The 24,582-nt window shown below is 46.2% G+C and overlaps 1 protein-coding gene across 1 annotated transcript; it reads right to left on the reverse strand.

Annotated features, from left to right (window-relative positions):
* Positions 1–17,897, reverse strand: Cpt2 (carnitine palmitoyltransferase 2). Its single transcript, XM_021160992.2, has 5 exons — positions 17,620–17,897; positions 8,618–8,698; positions 6,989–7,095; positions 2,172–3,476; positions 1–580 (listed from the first exon to the last, which is right to left on the reverse strand). The coding sequence occupies exons 1-5, from the start codon at positions 17,769–17,771 to the stop codon at positions 249–251; spliced, it is 1,977 nt and encodes a 658-aa protein (XP_021016651.1). The 5' UTR covers positions 17,772–17,897; the 3' UTR covers positions 1–248.
* Between the last annotated feature and the right edge of the window lie 6,685 nt (positions 17,898–24,582).

The raw sequence follows: 24,582 nt of genomic DNA on the forward strand, positions 1-24,582 counted from the left end.
TGCAAGCAACACTGGGTTTATTTCTATTTAAACAATAAATACAGCTGAGTTAGCTTTCCAACCCTATCTCCTTAAGAAAGGGCTTTAGAGCTGCAGTCTCTCATTACCTTCAGTTGGGATCTTCTGCTCACACCTGCAGCACCGGCTGTTCGAGCACAAGGAACTAGTTTTGTTGGCAGGATGGTACCTTCCAGCTACATGAACACATGTTCATGAGGAAGAATGGAGGCTTTTCACTGACCAAGAAGCTAAGTTTTGATGCCTTTGCCTTCTAGGGCATCGAACATGTCTTCCAAGCACTTCTGGACACAGTGGAGAAACTCTCGGGCATTGCGTCCTGAATAGGAGGAGACATTGCAGCCTATCCAGTCATCATGAACAGCATACGCAATGCCAAAGCCATCAGGGACCACAGGGGCAAAGCCACCAAGGCTCACTGCTGGGCTGCTCAGAGTGCTGGTGGACAGGATGTTGTGGTTTATCCGCTGGTACGCAGGGTCCTGATAGAGCTCAGGCAGGGTGACCCCTCTGGCTGCTGCCAGATACCGTAGAGCAAACAAGTGTCGGTCAAAGCCCTGGCCTGTCAGAGACAAAATGAAAATTCAGACTCTCAGGACCTCACCGTGAAGACAGTGTAGATGACCCCAACCACAGTAGGAACCACTACACAAAAGCCGAGAGAAGGGTCTTCTCTACCACTGCACGCACGCCTCCAGCTTACTCTATTCTCAGCTGCCAACAGATGGGCTAAACATGAACCTAACACGGAAACATGATGAACTGAACGTGGTGCATAACTGTACTCCCAGCACTAGGGAAGCTGAGGCAAGAGGATTACAAGTTTAAGGACAGCATGGACAAAGTGGCAAAAACCATGTGTCAAAAACAAATGAAGGCCATGCATGGTGTCACACACCTTTAATATCCCAAAACTCAGGAGGCAGAGACAGGAGGATCTCTGTGAGTTCATGGCCAGTCTGGTACACTCATTGATTTTCAGGTCAGCCAGGACTACATAGAGAGAAAACAAACAAACAAACAAACAAACAAACAAACAAACAAACAAACAAGGGCTCTAGAGGTAGCCTAGTGGAGCATGAGTTGCAGATGGCCTGGTTCAATTCTCGGAACTGACATGGCGGCTCACAACTCCTGTGACTCTAGTTCCAGGTTATGATGCCCTTTTCTGACTTCCACAGGCATCAGGAATGCACATGGTGCACATACATACAGGTTCAGCAAAACACTCACACAATAAAACAATACATGTAAAATAATTAAACAAAAAGACTGAATCATTTCAGAGCCAGATGGTACAATGAACTTCACAGCTGAAATAAGGCTCAATGGGTAAAGTCCTGGGTTCATTCCTCAACAACAACAACAACACACACACACACACACACAAACACGTACCTCACCCACGCCTCGCCCATCACTGCTTCTTGAGGGGTTCTAATCTCAACCATGTGTAACCTGGGCCAGTGGCTTAGCTTCCTAACTTAAAAGTGGGCAAAGAGTAACTACACGCCTTGAGCACTTCTTCATTCCAGGGCGCTATTAATTGCTACATAACAGGACTGGACTATGAGAATCCTCAAAGTTCTTTCCAGCTCTTGAATTTTATCACAAAGATTTGAAGGAAAATAATCCAGCAGAAACAGAGGCAGGCAGATCTCTGAGGACAGCCTGGTTTACCTAGAGTTCCAGGACAGCCAGAGCTACACTGGGAAACCCTGTCTCAGAAACCCAAATAAATTAGTAACTGTCATGAGCTTCTGAGACGAACTCTTTACAGAGCCAACCTACTGTAGCTGAGATGAAATAAGAGGGCAGGCTTAGAAATCCTAAACAGGCAAAAAACGTGTCTGATGACCAATGAGGGGCCAGGGGGAAACAAAGCAACAACAAAACAAGCAGTTTGCTGCAGCTGAGATCAACTTTAACTGCCGTGTTCCCTGCTGTGTCACCTTAGCTTCTGATTGCTAGGGGCTGCTTTGGCTGTTTCAACACAGCACAGGGAAAAGATCATTTGGGAGTTGGCAAGTAGATTAAACCTAGTGGTGGGTAAGGGATCGGATGTGAGTGGACCATTACCGAGGCTCACGAGGCTCAACGAAGGCCAGACCCAAGGTATTCTCCCCACCCGTGCCTTACCCAGCATGCCTTACCCATCGCTGCTTCTTTGGTCAGCTGGCCATGGTATTTGGAGCACTCAGCCATCATGTGCTGAAGCTCATCCACACTGTGCTTGGAGGGCTCCCTAACAAACGCCTCGGAGCATCTCTTAGTAAAGATGGAAGCTGGGCGGATAGTCTCTGTGCGGCCGTGTTTGAAGGCTGCAGTGCTGCAGGATTCATAGGTAGCCACTGTCTGGCCGTACTGTCGCAGGAAAGCCATCTGGAAGGCCAGCTGGGCCACTGCATCAGGGCTCAGCTTCTTCTTCTTCAAGAATTCCTTGCCACCTCTCTGAAACTGAATGGCGTCAATGGTGAGGGTTTTCATGGTGGTATCGAACTTTTCCTTAGCAGCGGTGACGCCAGCCTTTAGAGCACTGCTGAGCTTAAAACTGAGCTTCTGCACAGACACGGAGGAGTCGGTGGCGGCCGGCTGGCTCTGGGGAGCAATGGCAGGGGTCTGAGTGCTGTCTCTGAACACTTCATTGAAAAACCTAAGGACTGCTACACCATCCCCCCACGCATGTTCGAAGTGGACTGCAGCAGTGCCATCCTTGGCTACAATGAGGTTAAAGGACTTATCAAACCAGCGGTTTGTGCCGTCGCCGTGCAGCATGGTGTGTGACAGGTGAACAAGATCCTTCATCGGGAAGTCATCTAAGCAGAGGCAGAAGACAGCAGAGTCCACTTTCCTCAGGGTTTCCTCGTTGCCACCAAGAATCAACTTCTGTCTGAGCTCTGCCCAGACATCTCGGTTCTCACTGGTCAAATAAGCCAGGGGAAACTCGGGCACAGGGCTGCTGTCTGAGAGAATATACTTTAGATGTGCCTGGATTTCTAAGGGATTCACAATGTTCCCATCTTGATCGAGGACATCAAAGACATAGAAATGTCCTTTTCTTAGGACCAGGAGGTGTCTAGCCTTGGTATCAGTAAAGAGTTCATCACGACTGGGTTTGGGTATACGAGTTGAATTGAAAAGCCGAAAATACTGGGACATATCCAGGGGATATGCGTTGACCAGGTAGGCTCCATACCAGGACAGAGAGGAAGGAACAAAGCGGATGAGTCTTTTGAAGGCATCCGTGTCACTTCTGGCAGGGTTCAAGTGGAACACTTCTGGCTCTAGAAGGCCAGCCCGAAGTGTCTTCAGAAACCGCACTGCAGAAACAGTCAAGTTGGTGGCCCTGGTGAGCTGGTCATTATACTCAGACTTCGGGTCCGGATTGAATGCCATGAATGGATTAAAGTTTAAAACGACGGAGTCTCGAGCAGTTAAATACATATCAAACCAGGGACCTAAGAAAGAGAAAATATAAAGAGCTAATGCTGTATCTAAAAATAAAATTTAAGAAAGAAGCGAATTCCAGCTTAGGTGGCAGAAATGATACCAACTTCAAGAAGGCGAGTGTATTTGGTGCACAGTGATTTATGCCATATTAGCAGTATCTTAGCATATTAGCATGGTCTTATGCTGGATTCTGTTACTTTCAATAGTGGTTCTGAGGTTCACCCAGGTGTAACATGCATGTAACATGGATATAGTACATTCTGTTTATCCATTCATCAGTTAATGGATATGTTTTGTTTTGTTTTTTCACTAGGCGACTGGTAATGCCCAAGACAGATGGAAGAAGGCTGATTTCAACCTAGCAAGAAGGCCAAATACAACCTGCTTCATGCAGCAGGCCTCCCAGAGGACCAGGGTGAAATGGTACCATTGCACGTATGCCTACTGCTCTATAATTCCTTCCCACTCTTGTTCTCTCCATCAAGATAAGCTGGAAGACATCCCAACTGAGCTCCCAGGTCCTCCCCCACCCCATTTCTCTACATTACACTCAGTGAGGCACTCTAGAAACCCCTTCCTAGAGAATCTAATCAGACACCACCACTGAGACACCCAAAGCAACAGCTGAACACACCCACAAAAACTATGTCTAAAACTGAGCAGCCCCACCCTACCTTCCCCCAGAGAACACCTCACTCATTAGCATCACACGCAAGGCAAGACAGACGGGAGAGGGACTCGGAGAAGCGAGGGCATGGGAAGTAAGAGTAGGAAACTTGACATGCTAAACATAAACTGTAAAAAGAATCTTCACAACAAGCTCGGTAAGGTTGCCTGCCACTAAGCCTGATGGCCTGAGTTAGATCCTGAGGACTTACAGTATAAGAGAGATCCAAGACCTACAAGTTGTCCTATGACAGCTGCATGTGAGCGCACGCCCGCACACACACACATACACACACACACACACACTCACACACACAGTAAATATTGAAAAAAAATGTAATCCTGACTGAAAAAGAGCTGGTGGAGCAGAGTGGGTAAGTGGAGAACAGAGACCAGGAATTAGAAATTCCACAGAAGAGTTCAAAGAGAAACTAAATTTCTAAGGCATTAGAAGAAAAGAGCAAGAGATGGAAACTACGACAGAAACAAGAGATGGGAGGACTCGGACATGCACACCCAAACCAGCACACAGAGAGAGACATCTTCAGCAGATGAGAAGAAACGAAGTAAGTAAACCAACACACGTCCCAGGACAGAAGGGCATGAGCTTCCACAGGAGGGCTCAGTCAGTGACACAGCAAAAATAGGTAGGGACACACATACACCAAAATACAGCAGATGAAACGTCAGAACACTGGGGACACAAATAAATAAAACTAGGAACACTCAGATTACTATCAGAATTATCAACAGAAACAATTGGAGCTAACAGACAATGGAAAATAGCTTTCAAAATCCTGTGGCACAGTCATTTTCCAACCCAGCCAAACCAAGTGCCCACCACTCAAGGATGCACGGGACACTGAGACTGCTTCCTGTGTTCTGCTCCCAAAAGGCAAAGGTCTCTGAAAACAGCGAAGGTGGAGCCAAGAGAGAGGAAAATATGAAGCCCAAGAAACCAGAGTCCCAACAAGAGGGAAGGCTGAAGAGATGCCATGGCTGACCGTAAATATGCCAAGAGTGAAAATAAAACCAAAGGGAAAAGATGCAGAGAGAGAGAGAGAGAGAGAGAGAGAGAAAGCAAGCGCAGCTTCACTACAGGTCAAGAGTTCACAGATCTGACAGGAACAATCTAGAAGTCCTGGAACAGATACTGTCAAAAGGATTAAAGCCAGCCAGGTGATGGTGGCTCGTACCTTTAGTTCCAGCAGAGGCAGACAGAGGTAGGTGCATCTCTGAGTTTAAGGCCAGCCTGGACTACAGGGAAAGTTCCAGGACAGCCAGGATTACACAGTGAAACTCTGTCTCAAATAAATAAATAAATAAATAAATAAATAAATAAATAAATAAATAAGAAAGCTCATAGAACAGCTGGGGTGCGTTCATGCACTCAGAAGACATTCTGACAGCTTGGGGGTATCAGGCGATAAATTAACAACTAAACATATAGAAAACTAAACAAAAGAATGAGAGCGTTAGTAACCAGAGAAAATGAGAAGTTGGTAATGAAAAACAATCCTAGCAACAGCCACATGTATAGGACTATACCAGTGTGAGCATAGCCACAGAGGTAACCAAAATCGTGACTATAGTGTGCAAACGAAGGTATGGGAGCATGTGTGTGTGTTTCTATATGTGCAAGAAAGAAATACAAGACTTCTAAGGTCTAACTTTTGTTAGTGAAATGTCAACAGGCAGCTTAAAACAAAGGGGAGTAATGTGAGTATATAATTTAGAGGAAACAAGACCTGAAGGGAAAAAAAAAAAAAAAAGCTAGATGTGGTGGCATCAGTTCTTAGGAGGCAGAGTCAGGGGAATCACAAGTCCAAGGCCAGCTTAGGTCACATAGCAACATCCCAGTCAGTAAATGGTCAAATAGTCAAGTAAAAAGTAAGAAATTAGGGAGGGTAGGCCAACTTCTGTTTATCCCAACAAGTCTTATAAGATATTTTGATTTTTTAAAAAAATGTATGCATGAATGAGTCTGCATTAGTATATGTGCTCAGTCTGTGTGCAGGAACCCAGAGGCCAGAAGAAGGGGCTGAATCTCCTGGGACTGGAGCTAACAGCACTTGTGAGCTACCTCACATGGGTGCCAGTAACCAGACCCAGCTCTACAAGAGCAGTAAGTGCTCTTAACTGCTAAGCCATCTCTCCAGCCTATATGGCTCTTTAACCTGTATGTATGCATAATTGGTAAAACTATAAACAATGGGCCAAGAAAATGGCTCCATGGTAAAGTGGTGTTGTCAAGCCTGACCATCTAAACAATAAAACACTTTTTAAATTAAAATGTGTATCCCAGGCTGGTCTTGAACTCCAGATCCTCCTGCCTCTGCCTCCTTCGGCATATCCTAGCAGCCTGCACCACCAGAACTTTTTAAATTAAAAAACACCTAATTTTTTTAAGTGTAAGAACAGGAGAGACCACCACAAACTCTAGACCGAAAGCAAAGAGAGCTGGGTGTCCTCAGACCAACTGCTCTACCTGGATGGCTGAGGACCTGCCAGTAACAGGATGTGCACGAGGACATGGGGACAGTTCGGGAAGCAAGACGCAGCAGGTTAGCTGACACATGACTGGCTCGCATCAGAGAGGCATGTGAGACAAGGCTGCAGAGGACAGCAGTGCAGAACTGAAGGACGCTCACGACACAGGACTCCTGCATCGTTTTCAGACAGAATCGATTAAGTTCTGTCTCAAGCCCATGTACTGTAAAGGCAAGCTACTGGTCTTGTGTGGATGCCAGTGCACACCTGCGTAAGTGCTGGGTCCACACACACAGGAAGGGAAGGAGCTGGGATGCCTGAGGGGCATGATGACCACCCCCCGCCCCGCCCCGTGCCAACCTACCTGAGATGTAGCTGGTGTGCTTATTCTGTTTATCCTGAGCGACCAGGTGCGCATGCAGCTCCTTCCCAATGCCGTTCTCAAAATCCTTACACAACACTTCTGTCTTCCTGTAATTTTCAAGAAAAGACAGATCAAACCACAGTGGGGGATGCATGATTTACAGCTTCCTGGCCAGGAACTCACACTCTGGGTCCCCAAAAGTATATCCCAGAACCTGGAAATAAGATCCGAAGAGAAGAGCACAGATCAGCTTAAAATGTCTACACTTAGGGAACTGGAAGGCCAGTGGCTTCTCACAGAACCACTTGTCCACAGGAGGCCAAACGGAGGAGCAGAGGAAAGCTCTGGGTCAAAAGGGGCCAAGTAAGAATCCTAGCTCTGCCACATTCAAACTGGGTGGCTTCAGACAAGATGCTCATCTCTCCAGGTCTCAGTTTCTATTTGCATAAAAAAGATAATAATGTCATCTCGAGGAATTAAAAAAGATAAAGCTTGGGACAGAGGAGAACAGGACACAGTAACTGGAAGCCATTGCATTGTTAAAGTCTGTAGATGACTATCTCAAAGCAGAGGCCTAGACTATGAACAGCTCTCCTGTTTCTTTTCCTGTGCAGTGAAGGGCTCTGTGACTCTAATGACTAGGAATCTGTACAGAAAACTCCAGTGTGGGAAACAGCACCGATTCTGCTACTCTACAAGGCTTTGATGCAGTCCTCTCTGACAACAAGCAATGTTCTCTTCAGAGTCTGGGCTGGGTTGGTTTCCTAAGGTTGCTCTTACAGAAGCCACAAACCCAATACGGATGAAAACCTAGTGTGGTGATACATGCCTTTGATATGACCACTCTGGAACGGAGAGAGGGGCAGAACTCTGTGAGTTCAAGGCCAGCTTACTCTATATAGTGAGTTCCAGGACAACCAGTACTATGTACAAAGGCCCTGTCTCAAAACAACACCACTAGCAAGCAAACAAAAACCCCTAGAGTTTTACTCTCCAGGAGCCCTGGAGGCTAGTGTTCTCTTGGCTTTTGGTGTTGGCAACAGTCCTTGGTGTTCTTAGCTTGTGGACACAACAGTCCAGTCTCTACCTGGTTCTTTATGGCTGTCAACGACTCTTAAGGACATCAGTAGTGCTGGGTTAGGGAGCTGCCCAATCCCAGTAGAACTTCATCTACATCAATTACATCTGCAACAACCTGGTGTCCACGTAAGGTCTCATTCTGAGATTTTTAAAAGGCCATGTGTTTGGGGCACAGGGTCCATCTGGTGAACGTCTTCAGCAAGCAGACTCTGGTCTGCTGTGTAACCTTTTATGGGCCTCCCTCCCCAGAACACTGGACTCTTGAATGCGATCAGTACTAGCCAGCCTCCCAAAATTAAGCACAAACATGCCACCCCGGCTTATAAACCATCTCCTGCTGAGTCTCACTAGAGGGACTTACCCCAGCTTGACTAGTCCTTTGAGAATGAAAACCTAATTCCTGAATTTGCAAATGTAAAACCCAAGTTCTAGGTTCAGGAGGCTCTGTTAGGTCACTAATATCCTTTGAAGTTTGGTCTGTGACCACTTTTGTTAGCCTCCCTTCAATTCTACCTGTTAGCAATGGTTCTCCAGGTTCACGGTGTTTACCTGAACTGGCTGTCATTCAAGAGAGGCTTCTGTGCACTGAGGTATCTCTTCATGGTGTCTTCAAGTTTAGGGATAGGTAGCCTAGAGAGAACACAAAGTCGGTGTGAGGCTGACAGCACAGGAAGGCACCAAGAAGCTTTGCAAGCCAAACTAGTAAACCAAGTACTGGATAATTCATTCCCTTTCTAGAAAATGGGAAAGCCAGTACCAAGCCAGACTTGATGGACAGGGCTGGGATGCAGGTCAGCGCGGAGCACTTACTTCACTAGCATAGCATGCATGAGGTCCTAGGTTTGATTCTAACACCACAGTAAATGAGAGAGCAGTAACAAACAGAGCTGATGAGTTTACTACTGCATCAACAGTTAAGTCTATCCTATTCTATTCCTGTAAAATGTCTACAAAAGTATTTTAATAATAATAATAATAATATTCAAAATGGGAAAGCAGAGGCTCCCCCAGCATCCCGTTTCCTGGCCAGTTATACCAACTGCTAACACTGTTCAGTACTAAGTCCTACCTTTTGACTGAACATCATGATGAAAGGAAAAAGCTTTGTTTGTAAAATATTGTTGAGCATTTTACAAGAGTAAAACAAAGCCAGATGTGGAGACTCATGCCTTTATTCCCAGTCTTGTGTGTAGTTTTTGCTACCCCACTTTAAGCTCTGGGCAGATTTCATTAACCCACCTAGGTTCCCTCGGATTCTCAGATGAAACAAACACACGCACACGCACAAGCACACGCACGTGCACTTATTTTTTATACTGCTCTAGCTCACTGGCCAGGCTCTTCTAAGCCTTCCTCAGTTATGGAGCCTTCCTTTTCACTCTCAGCTCAGCACCCTAAATCTGCCCCAGCTTCAGTTGCTCAGTTACCTTTAGTCCTCTATCTGCCCTCAGCTTAGTTATGCTGCTAACCTCCCACCTGCTACCCCAGGCTTAGTTGGGGAAGTGGCTAACGGCTACTCCACCTTAGATCTCACATGACTGGTGGCTTTTCTCCCTCCAAAGCATGGTGAATCTCTTTCTCCCCTCCCGAGTCTGCTAGCCTGCCAGAGGAGGAAACTGGAAGTCCCCCTATTCTGCCCAGCTCATTGGTCGCTAGCATCTTTATTGATTGATCAAGAACCAATTGGGGAGCAGGACTCTCAGTGTTCACAAGCAGATTCCCAATCAAGACATCAGAACCACCCCCTACATCCCAGCACCTGGGAGACAGAGGCAGGCAGATCTCTATGAGTTTGAAGCCAGCCTACTCTACAGAGTGAGTTCCAGGACAGCCAGGACTATACAGAGAAACCCTGTCTCAGGAAAAAAAAAAAAAGAAAAGGAAAGGAAAGGAACCACCTGCCCCAAACAGCTCGATACGGAGGCTGCCTACATTGAAAGGCAGAAACCGATCATTACTCCATGCGCAGCACCAGCATCCCATCAGCGATCGCTAGGCATCCCCATGTGCTCAAACAACAGCAAGGGCACACACACAATGCTGACTAACTCGCTAGCAGCAGATTCCCCAGACACCATGACATCTATCTTCTCTGCCATTTCAATAACTTTATTGAAAGATACACACAACCCAGCATTAACACAATAGCTTCTTACTTTACTTCTACCAAGATGAAATTAAGAGTTACATGCAAAATACTGAACTTTATCAGTCACTCACGGAAATCCACAAAGCAAAGCCCGGCTCAGCTTGCTTTATTTATTTGTTTGTTTGCTTGTTTGTTTTTAGAGACAGAGTTTCTTTGTGTAACGGAGTTTTGGCTGTCTTGGAAACTGCTCTGTAGACCAGGCTGGCCCAGATATGCCTGCCTCTGCCTTCCAAGTGCTGGGATTAATTTCAAGGCAAGGGCCACCACCACCTGGCTACATAGCTTGGTTTATGATATGTTATACTGCATCTATTTATTTTTAAATGTATACATATCTATAATTTGATAATAAGGATAAATGCAAATTATTTACAGCCACTGTGAACTTAGATGCCCCCAGTAACCAATCATTCTGGACCCTTTGATCTCACTGATCCCCTTTTAGGCACTGACTCACACAGGAAGTCCCAAATATCACCTCAGCCACTGTATAACTACAAAATGTATTATTTAAACGTATTAGTTTTAACACTAAAGGTATTAAGGAGTTTTCCCGTTTTAAGGAAAATCCTAAATCAGAGACAACAGTAGTTTGTGAATAATAAAAACTTAATAAAAACTTCTGAATGATCAATTCTATCCTGATTGCACTTTCTTCAATAGAATATGGACATTTTCAGAGTGGTGACTTTGTTTTAAATTACTAATTACACAATGCAAGAGGTTTTTTGTTGCTGTGACAAAAGTCCCGAGCAAAATAACTTAGAGGAGGAGAGATTTGTGTGAGCTCACTCTAGAAGATCTCCTGGGATGGACCCTGGGATGGAAATTTCTAGAAGTTTCCAGCCACCAGCAGAGGTCAGTGAGAATGAAGCCAGGAAGAGGGGCATAGAACTGCTTCTTTTGGCTATGGTATCTTATAGAGAAGGCCTTTACACTACTAATTCCTTCTATCGAGCTTCTTCTCTGGTAACCATTGGTACATGGGTCAACATAGGGAAGGTTTCTGATAAACTTATATCTGATGAATTAACTAGTTACTTCCTCTTCTACCCAGCATTAGACTGTTTTATGCTGTCACAAATCGAGACAACATCATTTACAAAGAAAAACTTATGCTCTGGAGGCTGGGGATTCGGAGAAGGCTTGATTGATCTTTTACCTTTTACTCTTTTTTTTTTTCTTTCTTTTTGAGCATGGCTTGGGATGTACCTCCCTCTTCTCTTTCTTTCTTATTTTACATGCATGCATGTCTGTGTGAGGGTGTCAGATGCCCTGGAACTGAAGTTACGACAGCTGTGAGCTGCCCTGTGGATGCTGGGAATTGGACCCAGGTCCTCTGGAAGAGCAGCAGCTGATACTCTTAACTGCTGAGCCATCTCTCCAGTCCAAATTTATTTATGTATGTATTTATTTACTTACTTAGAAATAAGGTCTAACTATGTAGACCTGAGTGGCCTTGAACTCACAGAGATCCACCTGCTTCTGCCTCCCAAGTGCTGAGATTAAAGGTATGGACCACCTCACCTGGCAGAAGACAAGACTCTTGAAGGTCATTTTGCTATATCATAGCATAACTGAAGACAGCAATACTTGGGCCACAAAAGTTCAAACTTGCTTGGTTGTTGTTTTGGGGACAATATCATGCTACAAAGCCCAGGCTGGACTGGAACTCATGGCAATCCTCCTGCCTCAGCCTTCTAAGTGCTGAGATTATAGAGGTGAGCCAATATGCCAGTTCAAATTTGCTATTATAACACACTTGCTCTTTTAATAATAAACCACTCCCAAGAAGAACCCATCTCCAGGTCTTTTTTTTTTCCTTTTTCCTTTTTTTTTTTTTTTTTAAATTAGGTATTTTCTTCACCATTTCCAGGTCTTTCTCTATCAAACTCAGTGGCAGGAGCCAGGAAGAGGGCCCAGTGAGTAAAGGCACTTGCCTCCAAGCCTAATGACCTGAGTTTGATCTCCGGGGACCACAAGATGAGAAAGAAGCTGCAATTTGTCCTCTGACCTCCTCTACCATACATCACATGCATGCATTTGTGTACATACACGTGTGCACACACAGACAGACACATATAAGTGGTTTTTTTTTTTCAATTTTGTGACAATTCTTATTTATTTTTCTTTTCATCAAGCTGAGAGCTCATTAATGGATAATTGAAACTGTTATCATATAGAAGATACAGCTAGAAACTCTCCAATTGTCCTGTGGGTTTTGACATCATCATGTGTTCCTTCCCTCCCTCCTCACCCTGAACATTCATGTCTTTTCAGGACTGTATGTATAACTGCAACAGTTTATTGCTCTAATTTGGCCATTGCGACCTTAATGGGTTCCTCCAAGCATGGACTGAGTGAAATCAGAAGCGGCAGGTTATTGCCAACTGCAAGTTTATTCTCTTTATAGATAACACGCTGGAAAATGTCTGACTGTTGCCATCCAATAATCCTGAATTCACCTTCCAGAAGGAAGATCAGGGGCTACAAAGGGGAGGCAGACAGAGTGGGATGCGTCTAACTAACAAGGACAGGCTTTGAGGGGAAGGATGATAAACTGGATTTGACAGTAGTGATGGCTGCAGTGCTGTGCATGTGCTAAAAATGATGCACTGGAAAACAGTGAACTCTGGGCGGCAAGAAGGCTGGATCAGTAAAGTGCTTAAGCAGGAGGGCCTAAGTTTGAGGCCCTAGAACCCACTTTTTAAAAAGCAAGTATGGCAGCATATGGATGCAATGCTAGCATGAGATGTAGCTGGAGACAGGGGGATGTTTGGGGCTATCAGACCAGACCACCCAGACTGTCTTGTTGCAAGGACAGTTTTTGTTTTGGTTTGGTTTGAATGGTTTTTTGAGACAGGGTTTCTCTGTATAGTCCTAGCTGTCCTGGAACTCACTCTGTAGACCAGGCTGGTCTCAAACTCAGAAATCTGCCTGCCTCTGCCTCCCAAGTGCTGGGATTAAAGGTGTGCGCCGCCACTGCCTGGCCTGTAAGGACTGTTTTTAACTGTTAACTTGACACAGGCTAGAATCACCTGGGAGTAATTTCAATGGATTCGCCACCTGAGGATTTACATTTAATATGGCTACAAGATTAGGATTCTAGTTCTTGCGCCCAGCGATTGAGTTACTGCTGATTCTGAACTAAGTTTGTGTGCTGTTTTCCTTCACGAGGAGGATCAACTGGGTTTCAGAGAGAAAGATACAGCAGCAAAGTGTGGGTTTGCAAGAAGTGCACCCCAAAAGGCTGTGGGAATTCTGAAGTACGAGGTTGGCATGGTATCAACCTGCCAGGGGAAACTTAGCGAGCTGGGTGGAGAGATTTCGGAGCTGACTCAGAGTCTCCACGAGGTGAGAACAGGCCGGCCAGCCTGCAGGAGCCTACCGGTGATAGCATGGATTTGCCCTTTTACCATTTCATGCTACAGAGCTGTCTAAGTTGGGGCAGTCTGCAGCCATGCCTATGAGAAATTTTCTTAGGCTAATGAGGTAGGAAGACCCACCCTGAATGTTGGCTTCCAGCCTCCTGTCAGATCTTTGTCAACCCAGTGGAAAAACCAGTAAGCCAGGACTAAGAATTTCTAGGAAATGGCAAACAATGTTCATTGTCTTTGGTCACCAAGAGATGGGTGTAAGGCATGCTTTATGTGCTGGCTGCCTCTCTGCAACCATGAAGAGAAAACTGGCTTGGGAATAAAATCACATAAGTGAAGCGCTCAACCGGAAGGCAAGACAGCACCGGCGTGGATTCTGGAAACCTGTGTGAGCTCATAGATGTCGTTACTTGAGCCAGTTTAACTGGACTTTCTGCAACAGGTACAAAGACTCTTATTATAACAATCTTCTTTTAATAGTGTTCCCAACCATTCTCTCAGTAACAAGAGCAAGACAGGAGAGCTCTGGTGACTCATCAGGCCTCAAAAAGAGATTATAGCCAGGGTCTGGAGAGATGCTCACAGCAACTTTGTCTTAACCTCTCGTGTTTTCCTGTCCCACCTCATCCCTACCTAACAGACATTTGCCCTAATAAAGATGAAGGGGGCCGGGCCTGGTGGCACATGCCTTTAATCCCAGCACTTGGGAGGCAGAGGCAGGCAGATCTCTGAGTTCGAGGCCAGCCTGGTCTACAGAGTGAGTTCCAGGACAGCCAGGGCTACACAGAGAAACCCTGTCTTGAAAAGACAAACAAACAAACAAAAAGATGAAGGGGAAATGTTAGGCAGACTCATCTCCTGTGTAAGCTACTGAGTCACCTGCTCCCATACCCGGTCTGCATCCCCAAAGCAGGGACTCTGGCATTCTTCCTGCAAGAACACAGATAAAATGCCTTCTCTGTCTATAGAATCTAGTTATAATTGGGGTAGTGTTCACAAGAGTCATTTAGGAATAAAGTTATTCTGGAAAACAACAAGTCTGGCCTAGAAGACATGCCTTTGGAGCTCAGAAATTAGTTTCTACCCTAGTGCCAGCCCCCTCCTCTGAAAACAAACCAACAGCAAATCAATCCACACTACTACTCTATGTTCTCCATGGAACAGAGGGACTTTCCTGGTCCCTCATCCTGAAGAGATACTTCGTGTCTCAGCAATTCTGGGCTCGTAAAATATATTCTCTCTGACACTCATCGATGTCACACTTGGCAAGGAGCCCTGACCTTGAGGTCAGGCAGAACTTGGTTTTTGATTTATTTACTCCTAAGTGACTACCACCCTTGTCTCCCACATGGGTTCCCTACAGAATGCGCCCATTGGTTTGAACACCAGTTATCACTGTAGGTAGTTAAATGAGAAGCAACAGATAACTGGCATTTATTATCATGGTTCCACTGTAGATCTAATACAACTCCCCAGAAGGTCCCTTCTCACTAACCATTCCAGCCACAAACCAGCAAGGCCCATGTAGCTCGGTGCTAATGTCTACCCCTTGGCCTCTCTATGTACAACACTGTTTCAGGCGCCTTCTCCTGATGTGCAGCTCTGTTCTTCCTCCCACTTGGTAAACGTTAAATTCTAGATCAGTGTCACCTCCTCTATGGGGCCTCCCTCACCCACCCTAACATTAAGTCACTGACAGAGCACATCAGTTGCCATCTTGTTCCAGTTACCATGCTTATGAATGCCTACTGAGTACTCTGTGCCAAACCTGCACAAGGGCTTTGTATGGCGTGTTTAATTCTAATTCCTCCCTGGAACTGGAGTTACAGGCAGTTGGGAGCCACTGGATGTGGTACTGGGAGCAGAACTCTTGTCCTCTGCAAGAGCAGCGATCACTCTTAACCACTGAGCCATTTCTCTATACCCCTGATATGCATCTCTCAGTATCTACAAGAACAAAACCCACAGCACCTGAAAAAGTTTAAGCAGATGATAATTCCAGGGCTCCTTCTAGACAGAGTCCAAGGCCACTGAGGCTAAAATGAAGCAGTGATAAGGAGGAACAGGGGGTATGGCAATGGTTTCCTTATCCCAAGGGCTCCTAATACTCAGTCCAAAGAGCTGTGTTGCCATTCACCTCACAGAGGACCGTGGCTATTTAACTGCAAAACTGCAGCCCTAATGGCAAATACAAATCAGAAACAAAGTTCTGCCTGGCCTCAAGGTCAGGGCTCCTTGCCAAGTGTGACATCGAGAGAGAATATATTTTACTAGTCTGGAATTGCTGACACAGAAAGTCTCTCATCTAACTCCCACTTCACGATGAAGCACCAGGAAAGTCGGCTGCTCCATGAGAGCATACAGTAGTAGGGTGGGTTGGTTTGGATTTTGTTTGTTTTGTTTTTGGAGGAAAGGGGCTCGTTGGCTTTTTTTCCAAGACAGGTTCTAAAATGTAGCTCTGGCTATCCTGGAACTCATAATATAGATGAGGCAGTCCTTGAACTCACAGCCAGCCTCCACCTTCTGAATGCTAAGATTAAAGGTATGCACCACTACCCTTGACTAGTGATAGTATTTATACTTCCAGGAACCTGCCACTACACCGACAAGCAATACTATTTATACTTCCAGGATCTTACAGACGTTTGTGCTGTGGACAAGACTAAACTATGTTGAATATTCTTACAGTTTTCCAATTCTAAACTACCGACAGTCCACCTGATCTTAAACCTGGGTGAGGCACAGGCCTGCCTGAAAGTCAGTGCCCATCTGACTCAGCAAATGAAAACTCTCTTTCCCAAGCCCTCACCTTTCCCCTACATATTAGTGCAGCTCACACAGGCTGTCTGGAGAAGCCAGGTCACACCCTCATCCTGCAATAGCAAAGTCCCTTTCTCTTTCCCCCTCCGTCCTGCCGAATTCAGATAACCTCACTGTAGCTGGTCTCACACATAAGCACACTGGGTTCTTGCTGAGAAGACACGGTGGGCAGATGACACTGGGTTAAATAACTGCTGGACACGGAGTTTGAAAACAAACCCCGCAGCAGGGAACAATACCATGGTACAATGTGTGTCTTTTCCCGGATGGAGCAGGAAGGATCACTGGCAGCTGGGCCAGGACAGTGAGAAGGGATTTGAAACAGGTTTGGAGCTTGGTTTGGGAAATAAACAATGAATGCAAAGACAATTTAGGTTTGGCTTAGAGTGGAGGTAATTTCTATTCTGGCAACCTAGAACAAAGCTGAGAGATCAAAGAGAAAACTAGACTCCATATTTAAGGAAGTACTGGGTATTGCGGAGAGGGGGTGACGGACACTTATTAGGGCTGTTTGGATAGGTCAGGTGTTGTGTTGGGGTGTTGGGGACCACCCGAGAGCTGAGGAAGGTTTGGTGGGTATGAAAAAGTTCTAGGTTAAGGCTGACCTTAGAAGATGGAGCACAAGATGGAGAATGCTAAAATGAGGATAAAGATGTGCTTGCAGCAACCGATGGGACACTAACAGAACAGGTACTGGAAGAGGAGTGGGCTGGGTGTTCTCAGCAACAGGTAAAGGTGAATAGGGGACACTGACCCAAGGGAGACCCATGTTAGGAACTGGCTATCCTCCCTTGATGGGGGTGCCCTATATCTTTAATCCCAGCACTCTGCAGGAGGATCTCTAATAGGCCATCCTGGTCTACAGAGCTAGTTCTAGGGCACACAAACCCTCAAAACAAAACAAGGAATTGACTACCCTAGTAGAAAGGATTCGGGTGATTTTCAGGCATTAAGTGTGTAGGGCTCAGGATAGCTGTCTGAAAGATTAATGGAGCGGGCAGGAGTTTGTAGGATTCAAGATGAACTTGTAGACCGGAGGGTTGCGGAGGGGACTTTAAAAGTTTCTGAATCTTCTGAGCCAGGGAATTTTCAAAGTCTCAGGCTTTCCAAGCTGGGGAATGTGACTGCCTCCAGGGCCCGAGGTTCAGGGCAAGTCCTGAGCACCAGGAGTCGGGTCTGGGCCGGGGCCAGGAGGCTGGGCTCACCTGGGCAGGCTGTCCTGGTAGTGCATGGTGGGTACGATGCTGTGCTGCAGATACTCGGCGGGCCCCGAGACAGCACTTAAGGGCCGACTAGGGGCTCCCAGGACAAGCGAGGGGCACCGGGGCCAGTCACGCAACAGCAGGCGCGGCATCATCGTCCCGGGCGGCAACGGCGGCTTGAGGACGCGGTGGCTGAGGGAGTTCCCGAGCAAGCAGGCCGCTGCCCTCAGGCCCGGGACACCCGCAGAGACTTAACGTCCAGTTCAACTCCGCCCACAGGGGCACTTCCGGGCACTGATAGGCGGTGGCCCCGCCCACACTCGGCCTCTCCCAGAGCCCGCCCACATCGTGGCCACGCCCAAGAGGCGACCACGCCCACCTGGGCCGGAAGCGGTCTCTAGACAATAATAAGTCCAGCTTCTTGCCCTGCAGGCATGTACCTCTGAAGCTAACCTCTTTTCCTTTCACAGAACTGGATAGAAATCAAAAGTAGAGAAAAAAAGAAACTCTGAAACTTGGCATTTGGCAGACCTATCCTTGTCAAGGCTTGGTCTCTAGAGACCAAGAACATTTCAAACCTTTGTCTTCTAAGTGAAGAACAAGATCAACAAACGCCTCCACAGTTCTAGATTTACTGAACAATAGTCATACTTATTTCACCAATATAATTTGTTAGGCAGAATACTTTGCTCATACTAGGTCCGTGTAGCGTTCCCCAAGCCTGAAGTCTTTGAAGTATGTGGCTTTGGAATTCTGCTCAGGTGCCCTGCCAGCTCAGCTAGGCAATGTTTTTTTTTTTTTTTAAATGTATAACTGGGCGCGGGGGACGGGTCGGGGGGTGTAATAGGGAACTTTCGGGATAGCATTTGAAATGTAAAGAAAATATCTAATAAAAATATTATTAAAAAATTATAACTGGGAATTGGGGGGGTGCATGCCTGTAATCTGAAGGAGAGGCAGAGGCAGAGAGTCAAGAATTCTCGCCTATATTCAGCTACATAGCGAGTTGGAAGCCATCCTGGGCTACACGGGACTGTGTCTTAATCAAAACAAGAGGAAGGAAGGAAAAAGAATGTACAGGAACCAGAAATAAGCATCCTTTTTCAGATTGAATATTTCAAAGGGAAAAAACAAAACAGGTTCCCTTCCAAGAGGAAACCCTTTTCCTCTGGTTCTGAGTGTCTTTTAGCCTCAGTCCACCGTAGGAGGCTGCCTGTCAGCACACATGGGTCCTGAAGTCCCAAACTCTTTAGGAATTCAAAGATTCTTGAACATGAACATCCCTCATCCATCGCTAAACCTTCACAGACAAGCAACATATACCATACCCCTCTGGTCTCTGCCTCATCTGTAGCTAGAGAAGTAATAGGTTCTGCTACCACTTATTTTACATACAGAGAATGATTCTGACTTGAAGCACAACAGAATTCCATTCTGGAAACACAAACCTTCCTTTAGCTCCAGCTGTCTGTCAGGACCCTGTAGATCTGAAGCAGCCAAGTACATTTTGTCTGTTCCATAAGTAGGTAGGCAGAGCCATGAGCTGGAACGCATCCCAAAGGGCACTGGATGTGGAGTTCAGGGGACCTGAGTTTGTTTCTGACCTTATTTAGACGACCAGCAGTTAGACAGGAAGATCACTAACCAGCTCCATACTGAAGAACTTTTCTTCATTGACTGAAGAGCTAAGCACAGAATTCAAAGCTAGTGGGAACCGGGCATGTAGCTCAGTGGGCAGGGTGTTTGCCTAGCATGCATGCAACCCTAGGTTTGATCCCTAGTATCACATAAACCAACCAAATGTGGTGGTGCATGCCTGTAAGCCCAGCACTGGGAGGATGGAGGCCTGAGAAATGATTCAATGTTGATGGGTGGGATGGCTCAGGGAGTAAGGTCCTTGGCACTGATCTGATGATCTGAGTTAAGTCCCTGAGACACAATGGTGGAAAAGGAGAACTGACTTGTGAAGGGTGTCCTCTGACCTCCACACACAACATAATAAAATGGCAATTTAAAAACAAAAACACATCAAAATTTAAAAAATACCAAACTTCTAATTTTCCTCCCTTGAGAACAGACCTACCTGGTCCAAATTCAAAGTATCAGAATCTCTTGTCTGTAGTGTAGAGTGTCATAAGGAGAATATAACATCCTTTCTGAAAAAGTTCATTTGTCAGGCCAGGAATGCTGCCCTTTAATCCCAGCCCTTGGGAAGCAGAGGGAAACGATCCTATGTGAGTTTGAGGCCAGCCTGGTCTACAGAGTGAATTCCAGGATATCCAGGGCTACCCAGAGAAACACTGTCTCAAAAACAAAACAAAAGATCAGCTATCTCCAAATCCTAGTAGTTTTCAAAACCTTGAAACCTGTGGGGATACTGTCGTCCCTTGAGTGACGCACCACAAAAGTGACTGAGCCACAAAAGCCATCAAAGCAGAGGTAGGCTCCGCCTTCATGCTCCAGCCGGTGGCCACTGCAGTAAAATGTCCCACCACAACCTCTCCTCAGCCAGCAAGCATCACAGGAGCTGTCCACGGTGGCACGTCTCCTTTCCTGCCTCAGAAGGAACTACCCCTCACGACCACCTTTCCTACCTCTACCACAGCCTCTGTGAAACACCACTGCAGGAGCTGTCCTACACGAATTGTCCACAATGGTACCACTTCCTCTCCAGCCTACCCACCTACCCCTAACAGCCTCACAGAGATGGCGCCTCAACAAAAGGTGGCTGCAACCAGGAAGGACTTCCCACTTTAACCCAAGGGCCCAATGCAGGGAAAGAGGAGTGAAAAAAAGCTACCAATCCCTGAACAGGAAAGCCCACCAATCCCTGAGCTTCCCAAGCTCAGGCCTTGAAATCCCACCAATCTTCAATCTGGAAATCTCTACCCTGAAAAGCTCCCCCCCCCCCCGCAAATACTATATAAGTGCTGCCCTTTGTCCAATTTCTTGCTGCCCACTCCTGGAAACAGAGGGCAGCCATCCCTGGATTTGTCCCTCTACACCCTGGACCTCCGAACAAATCTCTTTCATGAGGTTTCTGCCTGGTGTGACCCTCTCATCGGAAGAAGTCAAGAAGAAAAGAAGCAATGAAGAGAAGAAGCAAAGAGGAGAGGGGCGGAGGCGCCTGAGCTCCTGAGCTCAGCTGGGGATTCCCTCCCCTGGGAGCTGTATCGCTTCTGCTGAGGAGGCTTTCTCTCAGAGCTGTAAGGCTCCTGAGCTCCAGCGTCTCAGGAGTTCCTCTCCGTCCTCATCCTTCATCTTGTCAGAGTGAATCCTCCCCTCTGTGATTTCACAGTGCTTCCCCACAAGGCTACAAAAAGCTTAGCTATATTTTAAGTTATTTAATTACCCACCTCTCACAGTAAATTTTGAGTTCCTTAAGGGCAGAGACCTTGTTTGCACTTAGGTACCCAGGTCTAGCCTTGGCCCTTCTGTGGGCAGGTACTGTGCATCTTTTATTTAGGTACAATCCTGTACTACATTAAAGATATCATAAGCTGTGAGTCTAGGAAGATTGTGTAAGGATCAAAGTTCATCTACTTAGAGAAAAATCCTGAAGACTGAGGCAGCTATATTGAAGTATTCCTCAGAGTTTTGTTCTAGTTTAAATTAACTATGAAAGGATAGAACACAGTAACCAGGTTAAAGTAATATTAAATTTCAAAGTGAATGTTCTTAGAAACAAGAGACTTTAACTAGAGAGGGGGAGAAAGAGTTCACACTTCAACAAAAAGATCCAGCTGGTAAAGGGAGACTGAACCCAGCATAAAGTGAACAGCCAAGTAGTCAAAGAAATGAGAGGAAGTGATACCTGGAATCGGCTGGGCTTGAGTCCTAAGTTGCCAGGCTCCACCAGGCTTTACCTAGAACAAACACTGCATGACAGTATGGTTGTTAAAGGAGAACTCTGAGTGTAGGGGGAACTTAGCCAAGCAGGCCCACTGTATACTGGACTCTCCCCATGTTTCCACACTCACCCATGATGAGTGTACGCCTAGATGGGATTCCACTGTTGCAGACATCCCTCAAACACTTTGGGACAGGGACATACTAGAAGACATGGGTGTCATCGTTACAATGGACGATCAGGCCTTCTTTGATGATATTGTGGAACATGAACAACTGGGCCTAACCGGCCTCCTAAAGGGGATCACCACCAACCCTTAGGGACATTGCCCACCCAGAGCATCCTTCCATCATGGTATCTGACCCCGTACTGCTGACCTGGCTGTCAGATGCCAATATCTGGGTAGATCAGTGGCCAATCATTGAACCAAAATTTTCCTCTCTCAAAGAACTGATTGAGGGAAAACTTAAACTCAGTCTCTTAGAACCCTTGACCAGTAGACATAACACCCTCATCTTTGTCATAAAAAAAGAAGTCAGGAAAATATAGACTCTTATAAGATCTGAGAGCTATCAATGAACAAATGGAAGAAATGAGGATGGCTCAGGTGGGGCTGCCTCATCCTGGTGCCCTCCCACCCTTCTGTCACAGGCTAGTGATGGAGAGCAAGGACTGTCTTTTCCAAATCCCCCTGGCACCACAGGACAGATGCCGCTTTGCCTTTACAATGTGGGAACCTAATATGCAAAACCCAGCTAAGAGACACCAGTGGATAGTCCTCCCACAGGGAATGAAAAATAGTCCCACCATCTGCCAGCCTTATGTGACTGAGGCACTACAGGCAGTTCCTAAAGATAATTTGATTGTCCACTATATGGAAAACATTATGCTGGCACATCCTGATTCGTCTCTTTCACAAGGAGCTACCTCACAGCTCCTGAAAGACTGAGAAGAGCTTAATCTGTGGGTTGCACCCCCCTCCCCCCACCAGAATTCAGTCAGTGCCACCATATACCTTTCTGGGATTCTCCATTTCTAAGCAGATTAGACCCCTGGCTTCACTATTTCTCAGACCTACTCCCTCATGGGGCTTCAACAGCTGTGTGGGACTATGAATTGGGTAAAGTAATTTCTCCTGCTCCCCAATCAAGAGATGAGAAAGCTCTTCTCTCTATTGGAGGGTCCCAAAAGCCCCTCAGCTAAGATCATCCCTACCCGGGACGTTAAGAGACTCCTGCAGAAGATAATGACCTACTTGTCTGACACGAGCCTTAAGAGACATAATAACCCTTTGAGGCCTTTGCTGGCAATAATATGTGGACCATGGAGGGGGTCCTGTGGCAAAATAGCCCCCTCATGTAGCTGCACCAAGATCACTCAGAAATCCATAACGTAACCTCTAAATATGAAATCGCCTTTACTTGCTCTTAAGGTGAGGGGCTTGGCAAGAATTTATAATAAGGAACCCGATAAGACAACACAGCCCTTTTGCCTTTAGCACTCAGTCTTTCTTTTTTTTTTTTTTAAGATTTATCTTATTTATTATATGTGAGTACACTGTAGCTGTCTTCAGACACCAGAAGAGGGTATCAGGTCTTATTCTAGATGGTTGTGAGCCACCATGTGGTTGCTGGGATTTGAACTCTGGACCTCCGGAAGAGCAGTCAGTGCTCTTACCCGCTGAGCCATCTCACCAGCCACACTCTCAGTCTTTATGAGCAGATTCCCTTAGTTTTCACGAAATGATGACAGGCTTCCGGGACACTCTTGATAACCACCCACCCCAGCTAACCCTCTGACGGCCCTTCCCCATTTACCTATTGAAATTAAGCCCTTCAGCCTACCCAGTTCTAACCCGATCCCTAAGGCCACTGTGGGCTTTCTCCAATGCCAACAAACAAAGATTTAGCTACAGAGACCAGGCTTAAAGGCTGTTACTCACATCCTTCCAAATCCTGGATCAGTCCAATGCGGGGAGTTGTTGGGGCTCCTGAGGATCTTTGAACTCTGTCAGGCTGAGCCTGTTAATATATTCTCTGACAGCCAATATGCAATACAGGCTGTTTGAACACTATCATTCTTCTCCTACATAAAAGATCAGAATCATCCCATACATGTCCCTATGAATTCCTTAAGGAGCCCTTGAGCATAGGGCACCATGGTTCATTTCTCACATCAGATCCCACTCCAGGCTGCCAGGAGTCTTGGCTAAAGGCAGGGATATGACTGACTTAATGATAATGGTTGTTGACCAGGGGCCCTTGGAACAGGTGAGAGGACTGCATCAACCATTTCACCTTTCCCCAACTTACACAAGCTCTTGCCAGATTATCCATGAAACAACAAAAACATCTTGCAAGGTCTTGTGCCACCTGCACCCCATTTGTACCATTGGAGCCCCTCAATTGGGGAGATGTCAAGCCAAGAGGATTACTCTCCAATGCTATGTGGCAGATGGGTGACTTACTATCCTTATTGGTAATCTTAGATATGTACATGTTATTGTAGATACTTGCTCTTCCTTTGTATATGCTGTGGCCTTGATGGGAGAAACGGCCTCCCATCAAGGCTATGAAATCTGCTATGTTGGTTTTGGGAGTGCCTTGGACTTTGAAGACAGATAATGACCCTGCCTATGTCTCTCAACAATTCAGTGAGTTTGCTGCCTCATGGGAGTCTAACCTTACTTTTGGGGTTCCCTGTAACCCTCAAGGCCAGGGGATAGTAGAAAGGTCCACTCGGACTCTAAAGGACTTGCTGACTCAGCTTACCTTCCCAGAGTCCAAACGTGACCTCACCTAGCCTGGGCAGAGCCCATGTTTCACCTAAACTTCCTCATCTTTGATGATCAGGGATAAAGCCTTGCCTATAAATACTGGACTTTCCTGCTCTGGAATACCCCTCTTCCATTGGTACAATGGAGAGAGCCCCTAACATCACAATGGCAGTCACCTGCTCTCTTGCTGACATGGGGGCGAAGATATCCAAATGTTTCCCTCAGGACTCCACAGTACCATGATGGGTGCTGGTAAGGGACATGCTGGTAAGCCCTGGAAAAGGACAGGGACAAAGCCTCCTCCTTCTGGCTGAGGAAGTGGCACTTGTTAGAGCTATGT

The sequence above is a fragment of the Mus caroli genome, chromosome 4 (assembly GCF_900094665.2).
Source record: "Mus caroli chromosome 4, CAROLI_EIJ_v1.1, whole genome shotgun sequence".
NCBI lineage: Eukaryota > Metazoa > Chordata > Mammalia > Rodentia > Muridae > Mus > Mus caroli.

Excerpts from the sequence above, each read along its gene's own strand:
- Cpt2 (XM_021160992.2), bottom strand. The coding sequence starts at position 17,771 with ATGATGCCGCGCCTGCTGTTGCGTGACTGGCCCCGGTGCCCCTCGCTT. Across the intron at positions 8,699-17,619 it reads TACCAGGACAGCCTGCCCAG|GCTACCTATCCCTAAACTTG; the intron begins GTGAGCCCAGCC and ends TGTTCTCTCTAG. Across the intron at positions 7,096-8,617 it reads TTGAATGACAGCCAGTTCAG|GAAGACAGAAGTGTTGTGTA; the intron begins GTAAACACCGTG and ends TGAAAATTACAG.